At 38.9% G+C, this 25977-nt stretch overlaps 1 protein-coding gene across 1 annotated transcript; it reads left to right on the top strand.

Annotated features, from left to right (window-relative positions):
• The first annotated feature begins 36 nt into the window (after window positions 1-36).
• rnf114 (ring finger protein 114) lies at window positions 37-24218 on the top strand. The gene is made up of 6 exons (XM_039689874.2): window positions 37-322; window positions 2022-2172; window positions 5299-5405; window positions 17121-17235; window positions 21077-21184; window positions 23151-24218. The coding sequence occupies exons 1-6, from the start codon at window positions 117-119 to the stop codon at window positions 23214-23216; spliced, it is 753 nt and encodes a 250-aa protein (XP_039545808.2). The 5' UTR covers window positions 37-116; the 3' UTR covers window positions 23217-24218.
• Window positions 24219-25977: the final 1759 nt, after the last annotated feature.

Here is a 25977-nt window from a genome sequence, read left to right on the forward strand (position 1 = left end):
GAGGACACACGCGCACACTACATTATAAACCATCTTTCACTCATTTGGGTAACCTCTGCGGCTTTTTCAAACCTGTCACTAGTCAAACAGGTCTGTATTATTTCTCATGCGTGTGCATGAGATCAGCTGAGTTTGTGCTCCTCCCACCCGACAGTGAATCTCACCGGACTGGAGTTCTAGAACACGGAAACAGGGCAGCAGACATGGCAATGCTCAAAACATTCACTGAAACTGATGTGAACGATGCTGAAGATAATGAATTCACATGTCCTGTGTGTTTGGAGATATTTATCAGTCCGATGACCACACAGTGCGGACATACGTGAGTATCCATGAGGTCTAGTTCCTTACCGCAGGAACTTCTCGATTGACATGTGTAACTAATGTTCATTTCGTTATCACGTCAAACCGACACACAGCCTTCTTGTCATGTTGTTGAAATTTAATATGATTGTGCCCAATAATGATCAATAAATGTAGTTGTGATATGAGTTTCCCAGAAGACAGAAATTGGTTACTTTCAGTTTTGTTTCTTGTGCAGAAAACTTTGCACTGCAGTGTGGGATTGTGGGACTTGTAGTGCTATTTTAATTATGGTTTGATCAAACTACAACACCCCACAGTGACCTATGAAACGGGGTCTTTTCTGTTTTGATGAGGTTTAAAGGTGCCATCTGGGATAAATAAATCAAATCATACACCATATTCCATACCAGATGGCGGCAGTATACCTCGGACACAACACGGGCGAGCGGGTCTCCCTCGCGCATATTAATCAGTAAAACTAATAGTAAAAGGTTGGAAGACCGCAGTTTCACGTGGACCATTTGGAGATTTTCAGAGATTAGAGACTAAACGAACAACATCTCAATACTAAATTATGAAGGCCGTCTCATAGACAAGCCGGTGCATTTCGACGATATGGAAAAATTAAAGCCCAGGCATTTTTAGTTTATGGTATTCGTTTTGTTCATGTTACATTTTTATCATTAGTTTGAATTTGACAGACAGCATTCCCTGATGTGGACCAAGCTAGCGTCTTTCAGAGCTGCCAACTCTCACAAATTGACCGTGAGACACACAACTTTTCACACACTCTCACGCCACATCCATTTTGTCATGCACAGAAAAGGACACAGAGACCGATCTCAGCTCTCAGATTCTGTTCATTTTATTACGCAATTCAAACAATAAATGCAGTTTTGGCGCTTGCAAATGTTAGACGACAGATCCCTAGCGCACGTGAACCGATTATCTCTACTAGCTAATGGTAAAAGAACACGAACACTGTTGAAAGATATGTTACAACTTACCAGAATGTATTCCTCATGCATAATATCGACCAATCATAACTCATCCCTGAACTGAAATTTAGTAGCGGGCTGTATTTCCACACGACATCACGACATGACATCAGGTTCAAGTACACAGAAGCCGGCGCGAGCGCGACTTACTCGTGTTACTGCAGTTTGGCTGGTGGTAACGTTGCCCGTCCGCATACCGCCTCCCATGGCCGAAACTGGTATTACGACACCTGCCGGGCCGGGGCTAATAATTTAGCATGCTAATTTAGGTTATATCTCGGCAGCACTATAACTTGCCAGTTTTTTAATGACATCATTGCACTTATTTCTTCTCATTCTTTTGATGTGTGTAGCTCATTTTTTTGATATTTTTACCTCAATTATTCCATATGGCACCTTTAAAAAAAAGTACTTTTCATTTAAGGGTCATACATTACCGACAATCATAACAAAACACCAGCAAAAGGGATAAAATTACACTCCCTCAATTACAAATATATAGGGAGAATTAAGGTTGATTGGGATAGTTTTTTCATTTTCTGGCTTGTGTAAGGTTTCTTACCGTCAATTAAAACATCAGCCCAACACATGATACATTTCTGTAATCTGAAGATGTTAACTATCCATTTGAACTGGAAACGGGTTTATATTATAGATGCATGAAGTTACATTTCTTTTACATGTTTTAAATACACCGTATCCCTTTGGTCTGGTCAGATTCTGCGAGAGCTGTCTCCGGGAGTGCTTGCGGCCTCAGAAACCTGTGTGTGCAGTCTGCAGGTCTGATCTGCACAAGTGGGATAAAGCAGAGCGTTTACAAGACTTGATGCAGAGATCGGTCGGGAGGTGCAAAGGCTGTACAAAAGATGTGAGTTAAACGTTTAGATGGCATTACTAATTCAGTTATAAGTGCTTATTCTGGACAAAAAACACCCACTTCCTCAGGACGACATTGTTAAACACAGTATAGGGGCATGTTTATCTGAAATAGATTATAGTGCTATAGTTGACTAATAGATAATAGGAAAAAAAGGCATTGAATGGTTAGTGAAAAACAAGTTAGTGACCACAAGTAGGGTTGCAATATTGACAACACATATATCTTGTTGTGCATTTTTCTTTAATTAAATGAAAAATGTAGCTGAGTGTGTTTTTGTGCGAGTGCCTGTTGTGGACCGCTGAAGATTTACATAGCAATTTACACGAGTTGCTATCTTGAGGCCACGAGTTGCTATCTTGAGGCCACGAGTTGCTATCTTGAGGCCACAAAATAGTTTTTTTTTTTTTTTTTTTTTGCCAAAGTGGGATTAGGGGGGCTCCGTACAAAAGTGCATTTTCGTTTTTCGGCCGAAAGACTTATCACCGAAACAATACGGCCGAAATGTTGTGATGACGCAAACAGAAACCGTGACCTGCACGTGCTTGTCTGAAGCAACATGTCTACGGTGTCGACGTATTTCAGTTAATCTGAACCAGCGAGGAGACGAAAGCCTTGTTTATCCACCTATATCTGCTCTAAACAATGCGCGCCGCCATGACGACGACTCCAGATGTGAGCGGGTCAAGTATAAACTGTCTGTGGAGACTCGCACTGCGGAGGCAGGCGAAAGTATGCACGAGTCTCCACAGACAGCGCGCGCACCGCTCCAAACGGTCGAGGCTTTTATACTTGACCCACTCGCCGTTGTACTATTCCTTGAAACGACAAGGGACGATTCAAGTAACTGTCCTCAACACATTAGAAAAGGAGTGGGAAGAATGAATTAATTCAACATCAATGCATCTCTCTGTGTGCACGCACACACACACACACACACACACACACGACATAACTTACCAATGGCAAGATGTAACCTATGCCCAAAACATTGGAGTCTCATCCATTCATTAAGCCGCGCAGCCAGCACCATATTGTCCGTCGTGATGCAGACGTGATTCTCCTTGTGGGCGACGTGATTCTCCCAGCAGGCAAGCCCTTCTCTCAGGCCGGCTGCAATATTTTCCCCTGTGTGGTCGTCTAGGAAGTAGGTAGTTTGTAGGCAGCGAGCTCTGAGGTTGAAATCTTTATCGATAAAATGGACTGTAAGACTCTAGTAAGGCTCAGCTGTGCGGCTTGACCACATATCAGTAGTGCTAGCAAAAAACTCAACCGCTTTAAGCTCCGCGGCGACTTTATCTTCGCACTTTTTGCACATCTCCGGTATGGCAGTCTGACTAAAGTGTGTATGGGAGGGTATACTGTACCGTTTATCAAGCGTATTTATCAATGACGCGTACCCAGGGTTGGTCACTGTGCTGATAGGCATCATATCTTTGGCAATGAACTCGGTAATTGCCCGTGTAATTTCCCCTTGCCGTTTTGAATTACGTTCGTACGGAGTGACACTTTCGAACAATTCGGTCAGCCTACCTGTCTTGAGGTAGGCTTGTCTGGCGCTCTGCATTTTGGACATACAACTGTCATGTATTGATTTGTGGTATTTTTTTAAAATGCTGGAACAAGTTTGTAGTGTTACCCCGTGAAGTAGCAACGGGAGCACGGCATGCTCTGCACAACACCTGACGTTGCGCAACATCATCTTTTTTGAAACCAAAATAGTTCCACACCACCGACGTACTGCTCCTCTTTGAGATTAAAGTCTCAGCTGTGTCCGTTTCTGACCGTTCCGTCGAGCTAGACGCCATTGCTGAACAGGGTAAAGGGCAGCACGAGCACGAAAAGTTCAGGCAGCCGAGTTCTACACGCTTAAGCTCGCGTCACCGTGTAATCGCGCAAGTTGCGATTAGAATCGTGTTTTCTCGTATCGCGATATTATCGCAAATGCAATTAATCGTTCAGCCCTAGTTCCCAGTTCCTGCGGTGCAAAGACGGCATAAAGTGTGTACTTTTCCGTTATTAGTTTTAGGAACTATGAAAAGGTTCCTCCGGTCGAAAGCCCGTAATGTTTCGGTGAGTGTAGCCCACAAACACAACATGAGGTGTACATCACACAGGCAGTGTTAGCTAGGACGACCCTGGCTAACTGGTTGAAACACACTAGGGTCTGTGTGAGAGTCTTAGAAGAGGGCCAGTTCAAATCAAAGGTAATTTCCCAGTTAAAGTCCCCCCGTACTCAATCATTTTATCACGTTTTTATTTATTTTTTATTTTATACCTTAAAACACGTCTTTGATCGCCAAAATGACAAACATGTTTCTTCTTGCCTTGAAATATCTTGAATGTAACTCGACACCCTTGCCTCATTTAGTATATGCGGTGCTATGAATATGCAAATGAGCCCCGCCTTCACTCACTCACTCACTCAGAGATCCACTGGTTGATGATCACACGTTGATCTGATTGGTTACAAGGTCGTTTGTGATGTCAGAAACACCAGCGATTTCAAACCGTGTTTTTGGTTCACTGCAGTTTTAAGGAGAAAATCTCGACTTATGAATTTACACATGATTTGATTTAAAGACTTTTAAAAACACCACATAGACACATAAACAACATTAAAAGCTGTATTTCCACCACATGGGGTTTTTAACAGTGGCCGTCGATTCGCACACAGCACTGACTTCGTAAATATGAAAAACAGTGAAAAGGTCCTCCGACCCGGCTCTACAGGGGTGTTGGAGAAACTGTAATAATAGCATTTGCCTTATTGGTAGCCAATCGCTGACATATCTGTTGATGTCTTCAATGACATAAGGTTTATTCAGCTTCAGACGTTAGTCAGGATCCAGAGTCTTTTTTCATTTCTAAGTTTTCATATATTATTAAGTTAACCCAGTACCTTTTAAGCACGTTTGGATTGGTGTCGGGCTGATCGAAACTTCTGCACCCTGATTTGTGTACATGCAATCTGATGTGAGCTTTCGATTTCCACCAGTGTTCAGTTCAGTGCATCTGTGTGTGTAAAGCCAGGCTGTGGACAGACTGTGTGGTTGACCGTCAGCTTGCTGTGTGAATCCAAGATGTTACTAGTTAAAATGTGTTTCTACTATCCAGGTTCTTTTGTCTGACATGAGAAGCCACACAGGAATTTGCTCCAAATATCAAGACTATATCAAGGATGGTATGAAGTCCATTTCAAAGACCCAGCCCTCCATTGTCAGGTAATATAACATTCTTCAGCATTTCGTACTGTATGTGTTTTTGTTGTTGTTGTTTTTTCAATTAGGATATAATATATGTATGTATGCATGTACACTCACCCAAAAGATTATTAGGAACACCAGTTTAATTTCACATTAAGGCAATTATCTAATCAACCAATCAGTGTTGTAGTCGAGACCACCTCACTCGAGTCCGAGTCGACACCGAGACCAGAGACAGTCGAGTCCGAGTCGAGACCGAGACCAGTGAGGGTTAATTACCTAATTTACTTTTATTTACTTAGAGAAATCCTTTTTTTTTTTGTTTTTTACTGAATTTACTTAGAGTTTAAAAAATATGATCAGTTTAGGGTAAAACGGACACATAGTAGGTGGTGTTAAAAGTAATTTTATTACAATTTGTCATGCGCAGTTGCGCACTAGAAAATCACCAATCACTGGGCGTGTCAATCAATTTCATCAAATAAAGGCTTAAGCCTTGAACAATACAAAAATGTGTGAAAAACAGTCTCTCTCTGGAAACAAAAGGGACATTCTTTGCCAACATCTGGATTGAAAACAGAAATAAAAGCATTTACAGCAATAATGCCATGCAAAATCCCCCATTGTAGATCTCCATCTCTTTTAGCTAACGGTGGCTTGTACAACGCTCTCCACTCTGGCCTGACTCTGTCATTCATCTGAAACACAGTACGCCATGGCGTGTCAACTCTTTCATGTAGTCCTTTTTTGCTAAAAACCTTTACACAAGCTTTATACAATTTTTTCCCTTTACTTTCATGCAACTCCATGTCTAGCTTTTAAGATTCTAAAAACACTCCTGTACATTCACCTAACTTTGGTGAAAGAAGCAAATTCGGAAATGTGTCTCTCCTATCAGAGATAAACTCTCCTTTACAATAACCTTGAAGCATTTTTGCTTCTTCCGTTGTAAAAGCAGATTGTAGTTTATGTAATACTTGTGCAACAATTCGCATGGACCTAACTCCCAACAAAACAGCTAAATCTTCAACTTTTTCAAAACCTGAGCCAACCACATTGATTCAACACCCAAGTGTTGTGATCTTAGATTTGATAAAATTTGCAGACATTGTCCCACATGCTTCTAAAATGTCCAAACGTGACCCATAAATCAGAGGTTCTTTCAACAGCCAAAACAAGGAGGAAGTAGACTCAATTCTTTTAACATGAAAAACGTCCCACACTTTAAAAAGATTCTTGTAGAACTCCGGCATTCTGGATGTGTTGAGTTTACTGGGATTTAACAAGAACAACGACTTGTCCAAACACAGTCCTTCAGCAGTCTTTAGAATCGTACTGGCCACAGGTCTCCAGCTTAAGTCCTCTGGACCAGTGAGAAATCGCTGCACAAATTGTAGCCGAAAAGCTGCAATCCTACTCTGCAAGTGTACAAGTCCTTGTCCTCCTTCTTCTTTTGGTACATATAAAACATTATGAGGTATCCAATGCATTTTTTCCCAAAAGAAATCTACCAAAAGAGACTGCATTTTTTGCAAGTAACCCTGCAGGTGGATCAATACAAGCCAGTCGATGCCATAGGGAAGAGGCCACCAAATTATTAATAATCAAAGTACGTCCCCTATATGATAAACTTTTTACAATCCATTTCCATTTCAACAGACGACCTTTCATTTTTTCAATTATTGCCTCCCAGTTTTTTTGAACAATCGTTTCATCTCCTAAAAACACTCCTAAATATCTCAAGCCATCTTTTTTCCAACTTAACCCATTTGGGAGTGTTGGTACCCCTCTTTCCCATTTTCCTATTAACACTGCTTCACTTTTTCCCCAATTAATTCTTGCTGAAGAAATGGTTCCAAAATCTCTCAATGTTTTTACTAATAAATCCACATCATTTTGTTTGTTAAGTATAATGACAACATCATCAGCGTATGCTGATAAACAAAGTGCTGTTACAGGCTTGTAAAGATACCCCTTCTAAAACTCTTCTCAATTTATTTAAAAGTGGTTCTATAGACCCCTTTTGCGCCGACGTCACAGGTACGTCACGGCGCTAGCTGGAGGCAAAACAAGTGAAAACTGGAGGCGGCCAATGCAAAACAGCAAAGATTCGGCTACATAATAAGGAGCTTAAAATTATTGTTACTATTATTAAATGTCATCTTGTTGTGTTGTTTGGTGTAAGAATTGATGAAAAATGAATATGCTGTATCTGGAACTTTTATTTCTAGAAAATATTCACATCATTAAAATCGCACTGTAATTTCACTCTTTACATTGTCGTGGTCTCGGCGCTGGCTCGGCAGAATTGCGGATCATACACACAAGTCTTGTACAGGACCATATAGGCATCTAAAGATTTATATGCCTCAGTTTCTCTTTACGATCGTTTTCTCTATAAGGTAGGTGTAGAAGTCAGACCACTCAACCGAGGTAACGTACGTTAATCCTGTCAGATCGTCCATGAGTGAGCGTGTAGGCGGCTACAGGTCGGCCAATCTGGTTCCGTCCGTTAAAAATAACTTTTGGAAATAACAATCGCGGTCCTGGACACTGAGTAACCTTACACATTAAGATAATATCGGATTTTCTCCAGTCATTGTTAAAAAACAAGCTAACAATCCTTGCTAACTAGCGTTAGTGAAGTGGCCAGATGGAACTTTTTGCCTCCACCTAAGCTCCGCCCACAAAAAAACGTCACCATGTTTACCAACTGTAAAAGGGTCTATTGCCAACGTGTACAGTATTCCTGACAGAGAACACCCCTGTCTTACTCCACGACACACTCTAAAAGGAGCGCATAAGCCACCGTTAACTTTCAGTAGACTCTCAATGTCATTGTAAAGAATTTTAATATAACCTATAAAATCAGAACTAAAACCAAATGCTTGCAAAGTTTTCCACAGATAGGCGTGTTCTAGATGATCGAACGCTTTTTCCTGATCTAAGGAAATCAAACCCATATCTACACCCACTATTTTTGAAACATCAAATACATCTCTCATTAAATGGATATTATCAAAAATGTATCTTCCTGGTACACAATAGGACTGACCAGAGTGGATTACCTCCTCCAAAACTTTTCCCAGTCCAGTAGCTAAAACTTTTGAGAGCAATTTATAGTCATAGAACAACAAGGATACAGGTCGCCAGTTCTTTATGTCTCTCACATCACCTTTTTTCGGCAGAAGAGTAAGGACCGCTCTTCTAGACTGCCACTGAGAACCGCCAGCAGATCCTCCCCTATCTCAGGCCAAAAGGCTTTATAGACCAACGCCACTTTTGCGTTATCGAAGGGTAACGCCCCCTTTTGGGGGAAAACACCTCTATACTGTCTATGGTAAAACAAACGGATTCCCATGAGAACAGAACTCGCACTAGATCTGCAAAGTTTCTTGATAGCAAAAATGGCACAAACTTAAAGAAGCTAACGTTACTGAATACGGGGTTACAGAGGTGTCCCTTTGAAATGGTCGAAAACTGGATTAATGACCCCACACAGCGGCCAAATATGGACTATTCAGACATCTAACGTTACCACTATCTCGTGGAATCGCCAAGTAAGTAGCCTTTTTATTTATTTAACACTCACAGTATGACAAACTAGACGATGAATGGATCATATTTAACTTGATTTAAGCTATTGACATAGTCTAATAAGGTAACGTTAGCTGCTAACAGCTTAGTCTTTCTAATAGCTAGTCGACAACAAAACTCTCAATAGCTTAAATCAAGTTAAATATGATCCAAGTGACATGGCCTCATCGTCTAGTAGTTTGTCATAGGCTACTGTGAGTGTGTAAATGATAAATAAATACATAAAAAAGGCTACTTACTTGGTGATTCCACGAGATAGTGGTATCGTTAGATGTCTGAATAGTCCATATTTGGCCGCTGTGTGGGGTCATTAATCCAGTTTTCGACCATTTCAAAGGGACACCTCTGTAATAGGGATGCACCGAATATTCGGCCGCCGAAAATTTTCGGCCGAAAATGGCCCAAAAGTGCATTTTCGGTCTTCGGCCGAAAGACTTTTATCACCGAAACAATACGGCCGAAATGTTGTGATGACGCAAACAGAAACCGCGACCTGCACGTGCTTGTCTGAAGCAACATGTCTGTGGTGTAGGCGTATTTCAGTGTATCTGAACCCGCGATGAGACGGAAACCTTGTTTATCCACCTATATCTGCTCTAAACAATGCGCGCCGGCATGACGACGACTCCGGTTGCGAGCGGGTCAAGAGCTGTGCGCGCGCTGTCTGTGGAGACTCTCGCTGCGGAGGCAGGCGAAAGTATAAACAAGGCAGCGCGAGTCTCCACAGACAGCGCGCGCACCGCTCTTGACCCGCTCGCAACCGGAGTCGTCATGGCGGCGCGCATTGTTTAGAGCAGATATAGGTGGATGAAACAATTGAAAATTATAAATAAGACTCGCGCTGCGGAGGCAGGCGGAAGTAAACAAGGCAGCGTGAGTCTCCACATACAGCGCGTGCACCGCTCCAAACGGTCGAGGCGTTTATATACTTGACGCGCTCTGCGTTATACTATTCCTTGAAACGACAGTGGACGACTCAAGTAACTGTCCTCTAACCATCAGGAATCGGTGAGAAGAAGACGGATAAATACATGACAATGTTTATTTTTTAGTATTCCACCATCAATACAAAAATAATCATGTAAAACCCAGTAAACCCTGAGATTATTACTTGTGACATTACAAAAAAAATATGTATATGGGAACATGTATAGAACTAAATTAATGCTCTCTTAAATATTTTCTACATTCACTAAACATGTTTCATTAAGTTTCATGTACATTTTAAACATGGACCATTGTTCATTTAAAAAGGCTTTTAATGCTATTGTATGCTAATTTTTTTAAAATGTAACTAATTTAGACATGCAAACTGGGTGCTAATGTGATGAGAAGTTTGCGCTCGGCTTTGTTTTTGAGAGAACATTTAATTTTAAAACCTTTCTGCAGGCCAGTAGATTATTATTTAGTGTACACATGAGTGGGGTCAAGTTAAACATTTTAGTTTGAATTTTATTTTATACTGTGCATTGTGCTAAATAAATATTTGCATAATTTGTAATTGATTTATTCTTTGAAAATGTTATATTAATTTATGCAATTGCAATGCCTTGATTTTAGTAAAGTTTGTACACATTCATAGCCATAAATGCAATGATACTAATAATTGTTATAATTAACTAATAATAATTACTAATAATAATTTCTTTCGGTGTTTCGGTTTTCGGCCTTGGTTTCCTCTTTTTCGGTTTTCAGTTTCGGCCAAGAATTTTCATTTCGGTGCATCCCTACTCTGTAACCCCGTATTCAGTAACGTTAGCTTCTTTAAGTTTGTGCCATTTTTGCTATCAAGAAACTTTGCAGATCTAGTGCGAGTTCTGTTCTCATGGGAATCCGTATGTTTTCCCATAGACAGTATAGAGGTGTTTTCCCCCAAAAGGGGGCGTTACCCTTCGATGACGCAAAAGTGGCGTTGGTCTATAGAACTCCACTGGGATTCCATCGATCCCAGGAGCCTTGCCGTTCTCCATGCTCTGGAGTGCTTCGTGCAGTTCTCCCAGGCTTATAGCTCTCTTGAGCTCGGCATTGGTCTCTTCAGAGACCTTTGGTAGCCCTTCATAAAAACACTGCTCAACAACCCGATCTTCTCTGTGCTCACAACTATAAAGCTTTTCATAAAAATTGTTTGCTCTTTTCCGAATTTCAATAGGATCTGATTCAAGAAAACCGGTCTCAGAAAATAAAGAATGTATAAAACGTTTCTGACCGTTCTTTTTTTCTAGACTAAAGAAAAATTTGGACGGTACATCCATCTGGTCTATATCTCTGAAACGTGACCGAACAAGCGCCCCCTGTGCCTTCACTTTTTGTATATCGGACGAAACAGATTTCTTTAAAAAAAAGGGATTCAATATGTATTTGATTTCCACTTGACTCTGCCACATCTTGAAATTTCAAAATTTCATCTTCTAAAACTTTTATAGAATTGATTATATCTTTTGTGACATTGTGAGTGTACTGTTGACATAGTTGTTTGATTTGTACTTTACCAAACTCCCACCATTTTTCTAAAGACTGAAAATCTGTTTTTTCCTTCTTAAAGTTTTCCCAAAAAAATGTAAATGTTTTTCTAAAATGTGCATCTCTTAATAAATTTGTGTTAAATGCCAGTAAGCACTTCTCGGCTTGACAGAGTGTAAAGTTACTGTGCATATAACAATACTATGATCTGAAAACCCAACTGGGCTTATAAAACAATTTTTAAAAGTACTAAGATAATGTTTAAAAACACAGAATCTATCTAGTTTTGCCCATGACAACCTATTATCACGGGCATGTACCCATGTGTACTGCTTTACATTCCCATTTAAACTCCTCCAGACATCACATAAATCATTTGTTTTGATCAACTGGATGAGTCGCTTACGAGAAAGCAAATGTGGCTCTACATGATTTCTATCCATGTCACTTTCTACACAGTTGAAGTCTCCACCTAAAAATAAATGCTCCTCGCTATTACATTTATCCAGTGTCTCACAAAGAGTATGTAAAAACACCATTCTTTCAGCAGGTAGAGTTGGAGCATATACACATATAAAAATAAAAATATGGTTCTCTCAACATGGGCTCGAATCTTTAACAATCTACCGTTCACAACCTCTTCAGTCTCAATAGTAGAGGGAGTAAAACTATAGACGAATCCGGCGAAACTACCGGAAGTAAGCGGGCGCCATTACTGAGCTGTTGCTGGGTAGCGTTGCGCCATTGCCTCCTATTGTTTTAGTTGCAACTTGCGTCCACTGGAATAAACAGCCCGCGATTTACGACTGTCACTAACGTTACAACGTTATCCCTTGAATAATGTCGAGTGGGTAAACAGTTTCCGTTATAAATTGTTTCAATGGTGGCAGTAAAATTTCAATTTTGAAGAGAAAACACTGTGAATACCCCGGGTCGACTGCCCCTGTCTGGTGCCGTAAGGTTTACAGATTTCCTGGCCGAGTACAAGACGTGGACATTCGCGTATAATAACAATTATTTAATGACATAAGTAAAAAAAATATAATAAATATGTGATATAGTGATCAGCAAAATCTCCTCTCTTGCTATTTATTCTATTAAATTAACATGCTATGGTCATTAAATGGCTTTCCTGAGCTAAATGTAACGTTATGTGACATAATTGTTCTCCCGCTGTTATATTGACCTCTTTCCATGGTTTAAAAACACTAATTGGTCGATATTATGTATACTTTCTAGCTGTAACGTTACCTTAACCTTGCCTGTTGCAATGTGAAAATGAGATAAATAATGGACACAAATGAAAAACATGAATTTGTTTATTTGATTTCATTCATTTATTTATTTATTGTTGCCAAATGGACAGATCTTTTTATAGTTTCCTCGTTAGCAAACGTTAGCCTAGCTAGCTTGCCAAGCTATTTTCATAAATAACGTTAATCTGTAAGATCGTTTGTACCTTCATCTGTGACTGGAGGCCACTGCAGTCACAGATCAAACCAACAAGTCATTCTGCCTGGCTGTAGCTGTCATCGAGGGTGAGTTCGCGTTATCACCGAGGTTTGTTTACATACCGGTGCATATGTCTATATGCCTGTGTAACAGCTCAGTAATGGCGTCGCCACAAGATGGCAGCCTACACAGAACGCTCGTCGGATTCGTCTATTGGCAAATAAAATAGCCACACCACCACTAATTGAGGATTTGTGACTAAAAAAGGAAAGACCTTTAAATTCTTTTGCCCATTCATCAGCATTTGTCTGATCACTATGTGTTTCTTGCAAAAATAACACATCAATTTTTTTCTGATTCATAGTGTTATTTATTTGTGCCCGCTTTATGCATTCTCTTGCTCCATTCACGTTTAAGGATGCAACACGAAAGTCACCCATGTGAAAGTTATGAAAAAATAAACTTAAGCCATAAAGAAGAAAAAAGCCAAGAAGGGCCAAAAAAATAGTCAAATTTCCTGCCATTAATTATTCAACTGTTGTTGGAGTTTTGTCACAAACATTTTCAACCTGTAAACTTCTTTATTAGTAAAACATCCCTCAGCCATGAAAGCCCTCGTATTTTCCACAAAACGCTTTATGTCTGGAAAATAATCAGCAACCTGTACACCCCTCAAGCTTTTTGACATTTTCAAGAACTTCTTCATTTCGTCAGCATCATAGTCTCGACACGTCCACTCATTCTGGGAACAACTAGAAGCACCAGAATCAGAGAGATCGCTCTCATTTCCTACATCATCATCAGACTCCTTTTCATTTTCTGTTTTTTTTAGCTTGTTTTGATTCAGAAACCTTGTCATTCTTTTTCCTCTTTAACGGTGTTTTAAAAACTACTGTATCTAAATCCATCATTAAATCATCACCTGAGTTGCAAGAGACTTTGCTTCAGATACTACAGTTGTGACATCCGAACTATCCATGCTCTCATCAGCCTTGGGGTCACCTTTGTCAACTACAACTACATCAGCTAAAGCATTCTCCTCGTTATTCCCAGCTATGGCTTGATTCTCATGAAAAGTTGTTTCAGTTAGACCACTAGTGGATGGTCTGGGATCAGTTTGGGTTAAATCAGGAACATTATCTACTGTATTCCTGACCTGCACATCAGCTTCGCCTGAGACACCTTGTGTGCCTGTACCATTACTGTCCGCAGTGGTGGAATGTAACGAAGTACAAATACTTCGTTACTTTACTTAAGTACATTTTTTCACGTATCTTTACTTAAGTAGAATAAATAGTGCATACTTTTTACTTTTACTTCGTTACATTTTGCAGCAATTATTATACTTTCTACTCCACTACATTTCTACAACTTCTGTTACATTTTCGTTACATTTCCTGATCAGTTTTTCCCCTGCCAAAACGTAATCTCGTTCGTTGCACGTTTGTCTCACCAGTGACGTTTGGTTGCCATAGATACAGTATATCCAACCCGATCTCACGACCAAGTCGTACGAATTCGACGAATGATTAAAAGGTGGCTAATTCGTAACAATTCATACGACCTCACACGTACGAATTAATACGATTTTGCAAAATCGTACATATTTTACGAATTGGCCAATTCGTATGAATTCGTACGAATGACCTACCCCTGACCCCGCCCCTAAACCTAACCATCACGTGGGTTTAGACAAATCGTAGAAATTAGTACGAGTGAGGTCGTACGAATTAGACACTTTTTAATCATGCGTCAAATTCGTACGAATTGGTCGTGAGATAGTGTTGGTATATCAACCCGGTCACACTAAATGCGTCTCACACGCAGTGTGTTTATCATGCAACTCATACGCGAAAATTTGTTTATACGAGCATAGGAAACACACCGTGTGTAATATATGTTTGGTTTGGTTAGGATTATGGCAAGCCAAGAGGTTTAGAATTACACCATAAATGAATCGCGTTTACTGCCAATAGTAAGGATAAGCATGATATTGTCTAATTGCAAGCTTGTTTCAGAAATGGTGACATTTTTTTCCATCATTATTGAACATCATTATAGGAGTAGGCTATTAGGTTGAATGAGTTAGAATTAAATGTTTTATTAAGCATTAGAAAATAGACATTAAGATAATAAATTGTTATGCAAGTACTTTTACTTTTAATACTTAAAGTACATTTAAAATAAAGTACTTTTTACTTTTTACTTAAGTATGGTTGTCATTGTGTTACTTCTACTTTTACTAAAGTAAATATTTATCTGGGTATTTGTACTTTTACTTAAGTACTGAGATTCAGTACTTCCTCCACCACAGTCTGTCCGGACAAGCACGCACTAAATGCCCTGTTTTTCCACAGCCAAAACACTTCATCACATCGGTGCTCACAAAGACGGTGTAATCAAAGTCATCAACTCTGAGTTTCAAATTCAGATTAAGCTCAGTTCGATTATCCTTCAAGATCATATAAGTAAATCTCCTGAAAGATACCACATGTTTGATCATGTCTGCTACCCAGAGCGATCTTTTTCATGGGACTGACTACTTTTCCGAACCGTGACAGTTCTTTTATTAGCATCTCATCTTTTATGAACGGCGGTACGTTAGACAGAGTGACTTTTTCCGCGGGTGTAGAAAGGGGAAGCACTGGAGTGAACAAACCACTAATCACTACACCTTTTTCCACTACTTCATTCGCTCTCTCCACAGAATTTAAAAACAAAACCATTGCATTGTTCATCCTAGATGCCGCTAAAATACACTCATGGCCAACAACATTTCCAACGGCAAGAATGCACTCCTCTACATTCACTGAGGTCACCACTTTCACTCCGTGACGCCGCGTGAGAGAGTCTAAACAGGTGTTGGAGTTTTGGGCTGCCATGCTTCCCAGTGACACACACTGGGTGCTGACACCCGAAAACCTTAATCCAACACCCGATACACTATAAACAACGCAACTCAAACTCAAAGAGATTGAAAGAAGAAAACCACAGCGGGCATAACCCACACGCACTCACCAAACGCACCTCACACTCGCTCAACGGACGCTCACGCATGCGCAGAGAGAGAGAAAGAGAGAGAGAGAGAGAGAGAGAGCATCTTTACATCTACTGTCATGAACTCAAAATTGGTGATTCTTATTTTTTTATGGAATATTGCAGTTCTTATTATAAATAAATAATTTGTACACATCATTTTTTTAACAACCTCTCGATCACAGCAATATCAAACCTTGATGTTACAGACTTCATAGCGCGCACATTTCTTCATAGAGACAGCATTTCTCACTGCTTAAAGAAATGGTTCACTTCAAAATGAAATTCCTGTCATTATTTACTCGCCCTAAAATTGTCTCAATCTTTTTGAGTTTCTTTCTTCTGTTGAACACAATGACAGGATTTTCATTTTGAAGTGAACTCTTCCTTTAAGCAGCGAGAAATGCTGTCGGACATGTTTGCTCTCTATGCAGTCATGCAGGTCAGGCATAAATAAAACGTACGTAATGGATGCGGTTTAAAGACATGCTACTGGTCCTTTGGAGTCACGTTGGGAACGTTTCTGTCGCTTCTACTGGGCGCCACATAACAATGCTTACCGCACATATAAGCTTGTGAGCTACTGGACCCAGAATGAGGCGTACTGTGCCGCTAAAAGGAGAAACGCAATCCACTTGAAGGATTGTTGTATAAAATTAAATATTAGTTTGAAAATTAGTTAATTAATTTGTTGTCTTGTCAATCAGTTATTGTAACCTCAGTTTGTCAAATCCATCAGATGAAGGTTTCTGTTCATTTTGAAAGAATTATTGTTAGTCTTTTTACTAATTAATTGTGTTAAAATATTAAAACATCAACCAAACTAAATGATATCATGTCTGATTTACCAAAAAAAAAAAAAAAAATTGGTTATATATGTTTAATATTAAAAAGAAGGGTAGATAATTAAGGAATTTAGGAACTGGAGTGTTCATCAAAAAATGAGAGAATGTATTTGTTTACTTGCCGTTACTGAATACCATTATGACATTGTTCAAGTGTTTACAGTGTCATGTCTTTATTTTAAGACAAAAAAAAGTTTAATGTTTCAAAAAATCTGAAACTTTCACACGTTCCTTACATCTGTGCTGAGCTAATGTCAAAAGTGCCCCTGATTGAAAGATCACCCATGTGTTGTTAACCCTTCATCTGTACTGACACACACTGCTTGGTTCCCTGTTCCTGTAGCTCAGTGCCGAACCGGCACACGTTCACCTGTCCCTTCTGTAAGCAGCAGAACCTGGACCAGGACGGGCTGGTGGAGCACTGCACCTCACGCCACGCACACGACCTGCGCCAAGTGGTGAGGCTTTAATCTGTTTAACCCTTTAACTGTCACTATATTTTATTGAGAGGAGTACCTAACTTAACTCAAACTGATTGAGTCATCTCTATCATCTGGTTGAGGTATATTATGCAAAAAAAAAAAAAAATCCACTAGATGTCATAGTGTCAATCAACAGCACTTGTTTACAACACTTCTTCTAACATGGATGTCAGAAACACATAAATCACCCCAGCCATGTGAACTGGTTTTGGTGAAATTTTGCAAGCCAAGGATATTTTTTACATATTACACTGTAAGAGCCTTAACTTTACAAAATGATGTTACTTGGTGCCATGAAAAAAAAAAAAGTGTATTTTTAATAATTTTTCAAAAACATGCTCAACCAAACGGTTGATTTGGACATTACAATGCACTATTGAAACTTGGTTGTAATACAAGTATACTTTGTAATAAAGACCTAAGTTCAGTTTTGTTTAAAAAAAAAAACACTCGGCAGATTATTGCTGAAGTAAAAGCACTTCAAAAAATAAAAGTATGAAAACGTTATAAATTTAATTAAATCAAAAATACTGTACTAAATATTTTTTCTTTTATATAAAATATATATTTTACAAAAAACCAACCAAGTTGTGTTCCAAATTTGTAGTTGATATCACAAAAATTGAAGTTCCCATGAGATTTTGTTTAGGCGTAATACCAAAAATGACATAAATTCCATTGAATTTAATTGTGTGCATTCTGCTGTAACAAATTAATAAATTTCTGTCCAAATATCATTTCTGTCACAAAATATGGGACTTTGAGACTCAGACCTTTCTGAAAATGTGTTTTGTGAAGACTAGAGAAAAAAAAAGGTTTTGATCATAAATTATGATGGGCAATGAAAATATATGGAAAGTATGTATATGAATTCCGGTACCATTTATTACCATTAAGTGACATCTCAACCATTGGGTAGAGGCATATTATTATGGGATGTGTTGAAAAAAACAAATACATTTGAGTGTGGTTACTAGTGACATAAGATAAATGCAAACAAAAATTTTCTTCAAAGGGTTCAAAGGGTTAAAGTCAAATATTGTTTGGCCCTTTAGTCTTGAGACAAATGAACCTAAGCACATTTCGTTGTAGTTAGTCACATGGAAATTGTGGGCTTTTTTTGACATTTGTACAAGCAAGACTCTTTGAAACAGTGCATATCAATAAAGTTGAAATACTTGAACAAACCCACAAGGAAATTTCACTTTTTTTAATCATGTATTTAACAAAAATATCAATAAATGTTATTTTCCTCTGTGGAAAAAGTACATCCTTGGACTCTGTATTTACAGCTATACTTATTATCATATACTGTGTATCAATTTCATTAATAGGCATTGTTTAAAATAGGATCAATCTTTTGCTGGGGTGCAAATATGTCAAAAAGCCAACAATTTCCATGGGATGTTCTTGTTTTCACAAGTCAGAGATGGGCATAAATACATGGCAATGTAAAATAAGAGTCGATGAATGAAACCACTACCCTGATAAAGAGGTTGGCTGGCGAAAGTATTTTGAAAATACAAAAATCCTCCTCCTTAAATTAAAAAATTACATTAGATTTTTTCCAAAGCTTCAAAACACAAAATAGTGTTTTGTATTTCAAATACGTATTTTAAGTACATGTATCTGAAATACTGCTCATCCCTGCCATGAGTTTAGGAGACTAAACACTGCTGGAGGAGAGGCTGCTTGCATAAAATGCTTAGACTAGACTTACACATTGTTTTTCCTTGAGAGTGGTCATAACCTCTTAAAGAGTCAGGTACATAAAGGAAGTATGGTCTAAATGTAATCTGAAAAGTAGGACTGGTGACCCCTGACTAACTGCTAGTTGAATGGTCTAGTCTTAAAGTTTAACAGATCATCTCCTCACAGGTCAAAATGACCCAGAGCTTAAACATTACACACATTTTCCTGGCCATAAATCTTGTAAATACCAGTCTTTTTTTTTTTTTTTGGTTTTTGTTTTATTTACTTCTATATTCTTGAACTGCATTATTTTAATTGAAAAAGCTTCTTCTTTTAGTACATTATTTCACAAAAACAACAACATAAAGAGATCCCGGTCCAATTCTAATGAAAACATCATATTAGAGTCATTGACTTGCATGTTATGGTTATGGCCACTAGAGGGCATGCTTTAATATTGAGCAGATAAACGGAAATAAAAATTTGAAATAAAATTGTACTTAAGTTCGTTTTGTATGCATTCAGATATATTTCGACATTTAAAAAAAACTAATCTTTTATAAAAAGTATTTAAAAATCATAATTTGTGAGTTTGTATGGATTGGTATTAAAAAATAAAATAAAGAAGAGGATTAAGTACTTTTTTTTTTGTGTATACCCACAAAAACTTGAAGCTAGTGTGTGTTTGTGTTTCCTCTTTCAGATGAACACCTGGGCCTGTATTCATAAAAGAGTCGCTCCTAGTGACAAAATTCTTGACAAAATGTGGGCGTTTACTCATAAAATTAAAGAAAAAAGTAATCCAGAAAGTATCTTCACCCTTAAAAGAGCTCTTAAGGTCACAATTGTTAGGAGTACAGATGAGGACTTTTAAGAGGCTTAATAGTTTCTTTAGCAGAGGAGAAAATGGCAGAAAGATGAAGAGGGAGAAGAAATGTGTTGCAGACAATTACAGTGAGTTAATAAAACGCTATAGATTGACACCGTGCCCAAAAGTTTCTTAAATGATGGCCTTGTGTTCATCCACTAAACACTGTTCCTCTGTGCGGTCGGGCTTTCTCGTCCTTCTTGGTTTTGAATCCATGTTTGATGCATTAAAACCAACATTTAAACCACCACTTAAAGGAGTAGTTTTCAAAAAACTTTTGCTGATAATTTACAATTTAAGATGTCCATGTCATTCTTTCTTCAGTCGAAAAGAAATTTAGGTTTTTGATGAAAACATTCCAGAATTTTTCTCCATATAATGGACTTCAATGGGAACCAAACGGTTCAAGGTCCAAAAGACACTTTCAGTACAAACTGCAAACTGTTCAAAGGGCTTTAAACGATTCCAGACGATGAATAAGGGTCTTATCAAGGGAAACGATCATTTTAAAAGTAAATAAAGTTTAAGTTTTATAAGCTCAAATGCTCGCCTTGCTCTGTTCTGTGATGCACGTTCGTGACTCTCTTGTTCGAATTTGTTCATCTTTTTTCGAATCATTTTGTTCATTCAATGAACGAAACGTACGAATTGACTCGGAAAAAGATTCGTTCATTTTGATGAACGAGTTTGAACGGGAGAGTCACGAACGCACATCGCAGAACAGAGCAAGACGACCATTTGAGCTTATAAAACTTAAAATTTGTTATTTATTTATTAAGTGAGTGATCGTTTCGCTTGATAAGACCCTTATTCATCATCTGGAATCATTTAAAGACCTTTGAACTGTCTTTGTCTTTTGGACCTTGAACCATTTGGTTCCCATTGAAGTCCATTATATGGAGAAAATCCTGGAATGTTTTCATCAAAAACCTTAATTTCTTTTCGACTGAAGAAAGAATGACATGGACATCTTGGATGACATGGGGGTGAGTAAATTATCAGCAAAATTTGTTTGTTTTTTTTTAAAGTGAACTACTCCTTTAAGTTGTTTATACAGTACATCAGTTTTGAAAGGGTCATCTCTAAGGTTCTTGGTGGCTCTCCATTGCGTGAGCCTTTACCTTTAAATAGATAAGACTCTGAGAAGTGGCAAAGAGTATGTTCTTCTACATGTATATTGAGCATCATTAATATCAGGATGTACAGTTGGAGTCTCTGGAGGTGAGTGTTGGTCTCTAACCCGTGTCCCTCCTGCAGGTGTGCCCGATCTGTGCCTCCATGCCCTGGGGCGACCCCAATTACAAGAGCTCAGACTTCTTTCAGCACCTCAAAATAAGACATGCTTTTTCTTACGACACATTTGTGGTAAGTAGCTTATAACAGTTCAATGCCCTGCTTTTCCACTGTTAAAAGAACAGTCAATCCGATCAATTTTCAGTGATTTTTGCTAACTTTGTAGATTACCTTTGGTATATACAGTATACACTCCCCTAAAGGATTATTAGGAACACCTGTTCAATTATCTAATCAACCAATCACATGGCAGTTGCTTCAATGCATTTAGGGGTCAAGACAATCTCCTGAACTCCAAACTGAATGTCAGAATGGGAAAGCAAGGTGATTTAAGCAATTTTGAGCGTGGCATGGTTGTTGGTGTCTGAGTATTTCACAATCTGCTCAGTTACTGGGATTTTCACACACAACCATTTCTAGGGTTTACAAAGAATGGAGTAAAAAGGGAAAAACATCCAGTATGCGTCAGTCCTGTGGGCCAAAATGCCTTGTTGATGCTGGAGGTCAGAGGAGAATGGGCCGACTGATTCAAGCTGATAGAAGAGCAACTTTGACTGAAATAACCACTCGTTACAACCGAGGTATGCAGCAAAGACACAACACACACAACCTTGAGGCGGATGGGCTACAACAGCAGAAGACCCCACCGGGTACCACTCATCTCCACTACAAATAGGAAAAAAAGGCCACAATTGGCAAGAGCTCACCCAAACTGGACAGTTGAAGACTGGAGAAATGTTGCCTGGTCTGATGAGTCTCGATTTCTGAGTCAGAATTTGGCGTAAACAGAATGAAAACATGGATCCATCATGCCTTGTTCCCACTGTGCAGGCTGGTGGTGGTGGTGTAATGGTGTGGGGGATGTTTTCTTGGCACACTTTAGGCCTCTTAGTGCCAATTGGGCATCGTTTAAATGCCACGGCCTACCTGAGCATTGTTTCTGACCATGTCCATCCCTTTATGGCCACCATGTCCCCATCCTCTGATGGCTACTTCCAGCAGGATCATGTTTCTTGAACATGTCAATGAGTTGACTGTACTAAAATGGCCGCCACAGTCACCAGATCTCAACCCAATAGAGCATCTTTGGGATGTGGTGGAACGGGAGCTTCGTGCCCTGGATGTGCATCCCACAAATCTCCATCAACTGCAAGATGCGATCCTATCAATATGGGCCAACATTTCTAAAGAATGCTTTCAGCACCTTGTTGAATCAATGCCACGTAGAATTAAGGCAGTTCTGAAGGCGAAAGGGGGTCAAACACAGTATTAGTATGGTGTTCCTAATAATCCTTTAGGTGAGTGTAGTTAGTCAAATTGAAGTTAAGCTGGGCATTAAGTGTGTCTTACTGATATAAAGCCTTTCAGTTTAGCAGAGCTTTTATGTTGTCTGGTGTCGGGGAGTTGTGCAAACTTATGAAACCGTAAATAATTACCTGAACAAGTCGAGTATACTTATTATTGAAACTGGAATAACTTGAAGGTAAAGTTCATCCAAAAATGTTCCCAAGTTGTTCTAAACCTGTACGGGTTTCTTTGTTCTGTTGAAATCAAACAATATTGTGGACAATCATCAGTTGGACCCCATTGACTTCCATTGCATGGGAGAAAATGACCAGAAACTGTTTGCTAACCATCCATTCTGCAAAATATCAATATTTCTATAACAAATATTTCCACATCTCTGTAAATAACCAAAAAACATGGCGCTCATATTGCTCATCCTTAATAAATTTTATTTAATTAAAGATCATACTTTTATAACCTAAAGTATGAAAGCAATCATGGTAGTAATTATGATTGGGGGAAATTATTCTGCTCTGAATGACTTCCACCATCACTGAACAAAGTTTTTGCCGTTTAATATTTTAAGTTGCTTTGACTAAATTACCTAAAAATGTGCATCCAATGTCAACTTTTTCCAAGACTAAATAGTTCAGTCAATCTCTAAGTGAATGAAACTGCTGGCGGTCTGTGATCTGAGTTGAGGCGGCTTGTAACCAATCTTAAATGGATCTGTTTTTTCTCTTTTCATCAGGATTATGCAACAGATGAGCAAGCCATGATCCAGGAGGCTCTACAGCGCTCCATGCTGGAGAACTGACATGGACCGCAACCAAAAACTACTGACTGTGCTTAAAGAATCCACAAACTACAAGGAGATTCAGGGCTATTCTGATGTATTGTTATACATAAACTAATTTTGGTAATGCCAAAGTTCCCATTGGTGTAATAAACTTAAAAGCATATGGATCAAACATATTCATATAGAAGACATTACGATATACAATTTATAGCTGTCAAAATATATTCTGCCAATCTATAATTATTGCAGCTTATAACAGATTTGTGTTTATGTAGTTAAGTTTGTATAGCAGGTTGTCGGATTTTGTGGCGCTGGAATAAATTGGCCCGTTTAATTTTTTTCTCTTTCCTTTTATGGGTTATTTTGAAACCTCAGCTCTTACTGATATTGATCCCGAGATTGTGATTTTTGGTTTATTTTGCAGTTTAACACTTGAGATATGTATTCAAACCAATAGGGGGCAGTGCTGTATCATTAATCCACTGTAGACATGGCTCGCTATGACTTATGGAAAGGTTTGTACTGATCTGCCCTTAAAGGGATAGTTCACCCAAAATGTTTAAATTCTGTAGTCGTTCCACACCCAAATGAATATCCAAGTCCTGAACGTGCCGACTTTCATTGTGAGGACAAAAACAGTTCTTTAAACCGCGGAGAAAGTGTCATTCAGGTTTGGAGCAATATGAAGATGTGTAAATGATTTTTTTTAGGACATTTTTAAGCTCAAAGGCCATACATATAACCCTGTAGAGGCTGTTTGCACTTTTGTCATGTTTATATAGCAGTCACACTGTAGATAGCAGTTTTATAAGGTGTACTGTAATACATTTAGTCTGATTGATAAATTGAACGGCCTATAAAGTGGAACTTGTGAAAGTTGTTCGATGCAGATACGTCATATCCTCCGCTTGCTTTCTTTATGTGTTTCTTCATTATTATTAGTGCATAATTCTACCTATTTTGTTAACCTGCAAGTTTCTTGGGTGAATTGCTTGTGTATAGTTAATAAACTTTTTTTTTTCTTCAAAGGCCTTTAAATGTTTCAAATGAAGCTTCTTTTCTCATTAATTGATTATGTTATTGAAAGCATGTTCAAAAAAAACAGCCTTTATTACTTCGCCGCTTCACATATTGCTTTCCCCCTTCTGTTTAATGCATGTGCATTCAATCTGGTTAACGTGTGAATCTCTCCCCCCCGTCCGTCCGCTGTAACTCCATTACTGTTGCTCATTTTCTGTCCCACAGCGACTGTCGGCTCTCATGTCTGAAGGTGCTAAATCCTGATAAATTAAAGCTCTTTAATTATTTAAACACTGGACCCTGAAATCACCGTGAGTGATTTATACCGCTGTGTTAGACATGCTGGGCCAGAAACAACACCCACCTCTCTGATGGATGGCTAAATGGAGGGGGGCGAAAACACGCTATTACAGTAACGGGCCCTTTCCCTGAAACCTTCACAAAAACTGCTCATCATTCAAGTCTCCGAAAAGGATCCCACAGCCTGATGATATAAAAGGAAATTCCTAAATTCTGAATGATAGATGAAACGGGAACCATGTTCAGTTCCTCGTCCACTTGTTTAGTTTCTTGTAGTGAATTGTCCTTCAGATCACAAACCGAGCAACAGTGCTGCAATACTCATGAAACGTCATGATCCTAACTTTACTGAAATCTCTGCTGGACAGACAGTGATTCATGTTGCAGCCCAGAGACTTTGGCGAATGAGTATAATGCTCATAAACGGCTGTTGACGTATCATTCTGGTTTCAATCAGAGAGAAACAGTCCTGGTTCCAGGTATCGACGACAGTAGTTCACTTTTTAAAAAAACTTTTGCTGATAATTTACTCATCCAAGATGTCCATGTCTTTCTTTCTTCAGTCGAAAAGAAATTAAGGTTTTTGATGAAAACATTACAGGATTTTTCTCCATATAATGGACTTCAATGGGAACCAAACGGTTCAAGGTCCAAAAGACATTTTCAGTACAAACTGTTCAAAGGGCTTTAAACGATTCCAGACGATGAATAAGGGTCTTGTCAAGCGAAACGAGCGCTCATTTAATAAATAAAAAATAACAAAGTTTAAGTTTTATAAGCTGAAATGCTCGGCTTGCTCTGTTCTGTGATGAGCGTTCGTGACTCTCCTGCTCGAACTCGTTCATCAAAATGAACAAATCTTTTTTCGTGTCATTTGGTTCATTCAACGAACAAAATGAACGAGTTGACTCAGGAAAAGATGTGTTCATTTTGAACTTTTGGACATTGAACCGTTTGGTTCCCATTGAAGTCCATTATATGGAGAAAATCCTGGAATGTTTTCATTAAAAACCTTCATTTTTTTTTCGACTCAAGAAAGAAAGACATGGACATCTTGGATGACAAAGTGAACTACTACTGCGTCGAGTGGGCGACGGCGTCCACAATTCAGTTCTCTTGGCTCTTATGGTCTTAAACATTTTGTTCAGATTAAAACGAACCCTGGTGCGATTGCTCTATTAGTGCGGATCATTTGAATAAGTGTGAACGCTGCCGTCTGAACCCTGGTGCCACCAAACAATCGGACCGAGAGCAATAAAAAGATGAGACTCGATCCACTTCCAAACAAACTCTGTTGTGATTCGACTCAAACTCAACACACACCAAAAACAGGACTTGATATCACAGACGCGAGCCTAAAATTTTTTTCTCGTCATAGTCGTGATGTTGCCCATCACAGTTCAGTACCGGATCAGAACCGGGTCTCCTCACAGCAGATCTTCATGCGTGTGACGGAGGG

Source organism: Pimephales promelas, chromosome 20, assembly GCF_988280905.1.
Source record: "Pimephales promelas chromosome 20, fPimPro1.hap1.1, whole genome shotgun sequence".
Classification (NCBI taxonomy): domain Eukaryota; kingdom Metazoa; phylum Chordata; class Actinopteri; order Cypriniformes; family Leuciscidae; genus Pimephales; species Pimephales promelas.

What these genes read in the sequence shown, in the direction of transcription:
- rnf114 (XM_039689874.2), top strand. Translation starts at nt 117, where the DNA reads ATGAGATCAGCTGAGTTTGTGCTCCTCCCACCCGACAGTGAATCTCAC. An exon ending in ACCACACAGTGCGGACATAC is followed by an intron (nt 323 to 2,021) that starts GTGAGTATCCAT and finishes TGGTCTGGTCAG; the next exon opens with ATTCTGCGAGAGCTGTCTCC. An exon ending in ACCCAGCCCTCCATTGTCAG is followed by an intron (nt 5,406 to 17,120) that starts GTAATATAACAT and finishes CTGTTCCTGTAG; the next exon opens with CTCAGTGCCGAACCGGCACA.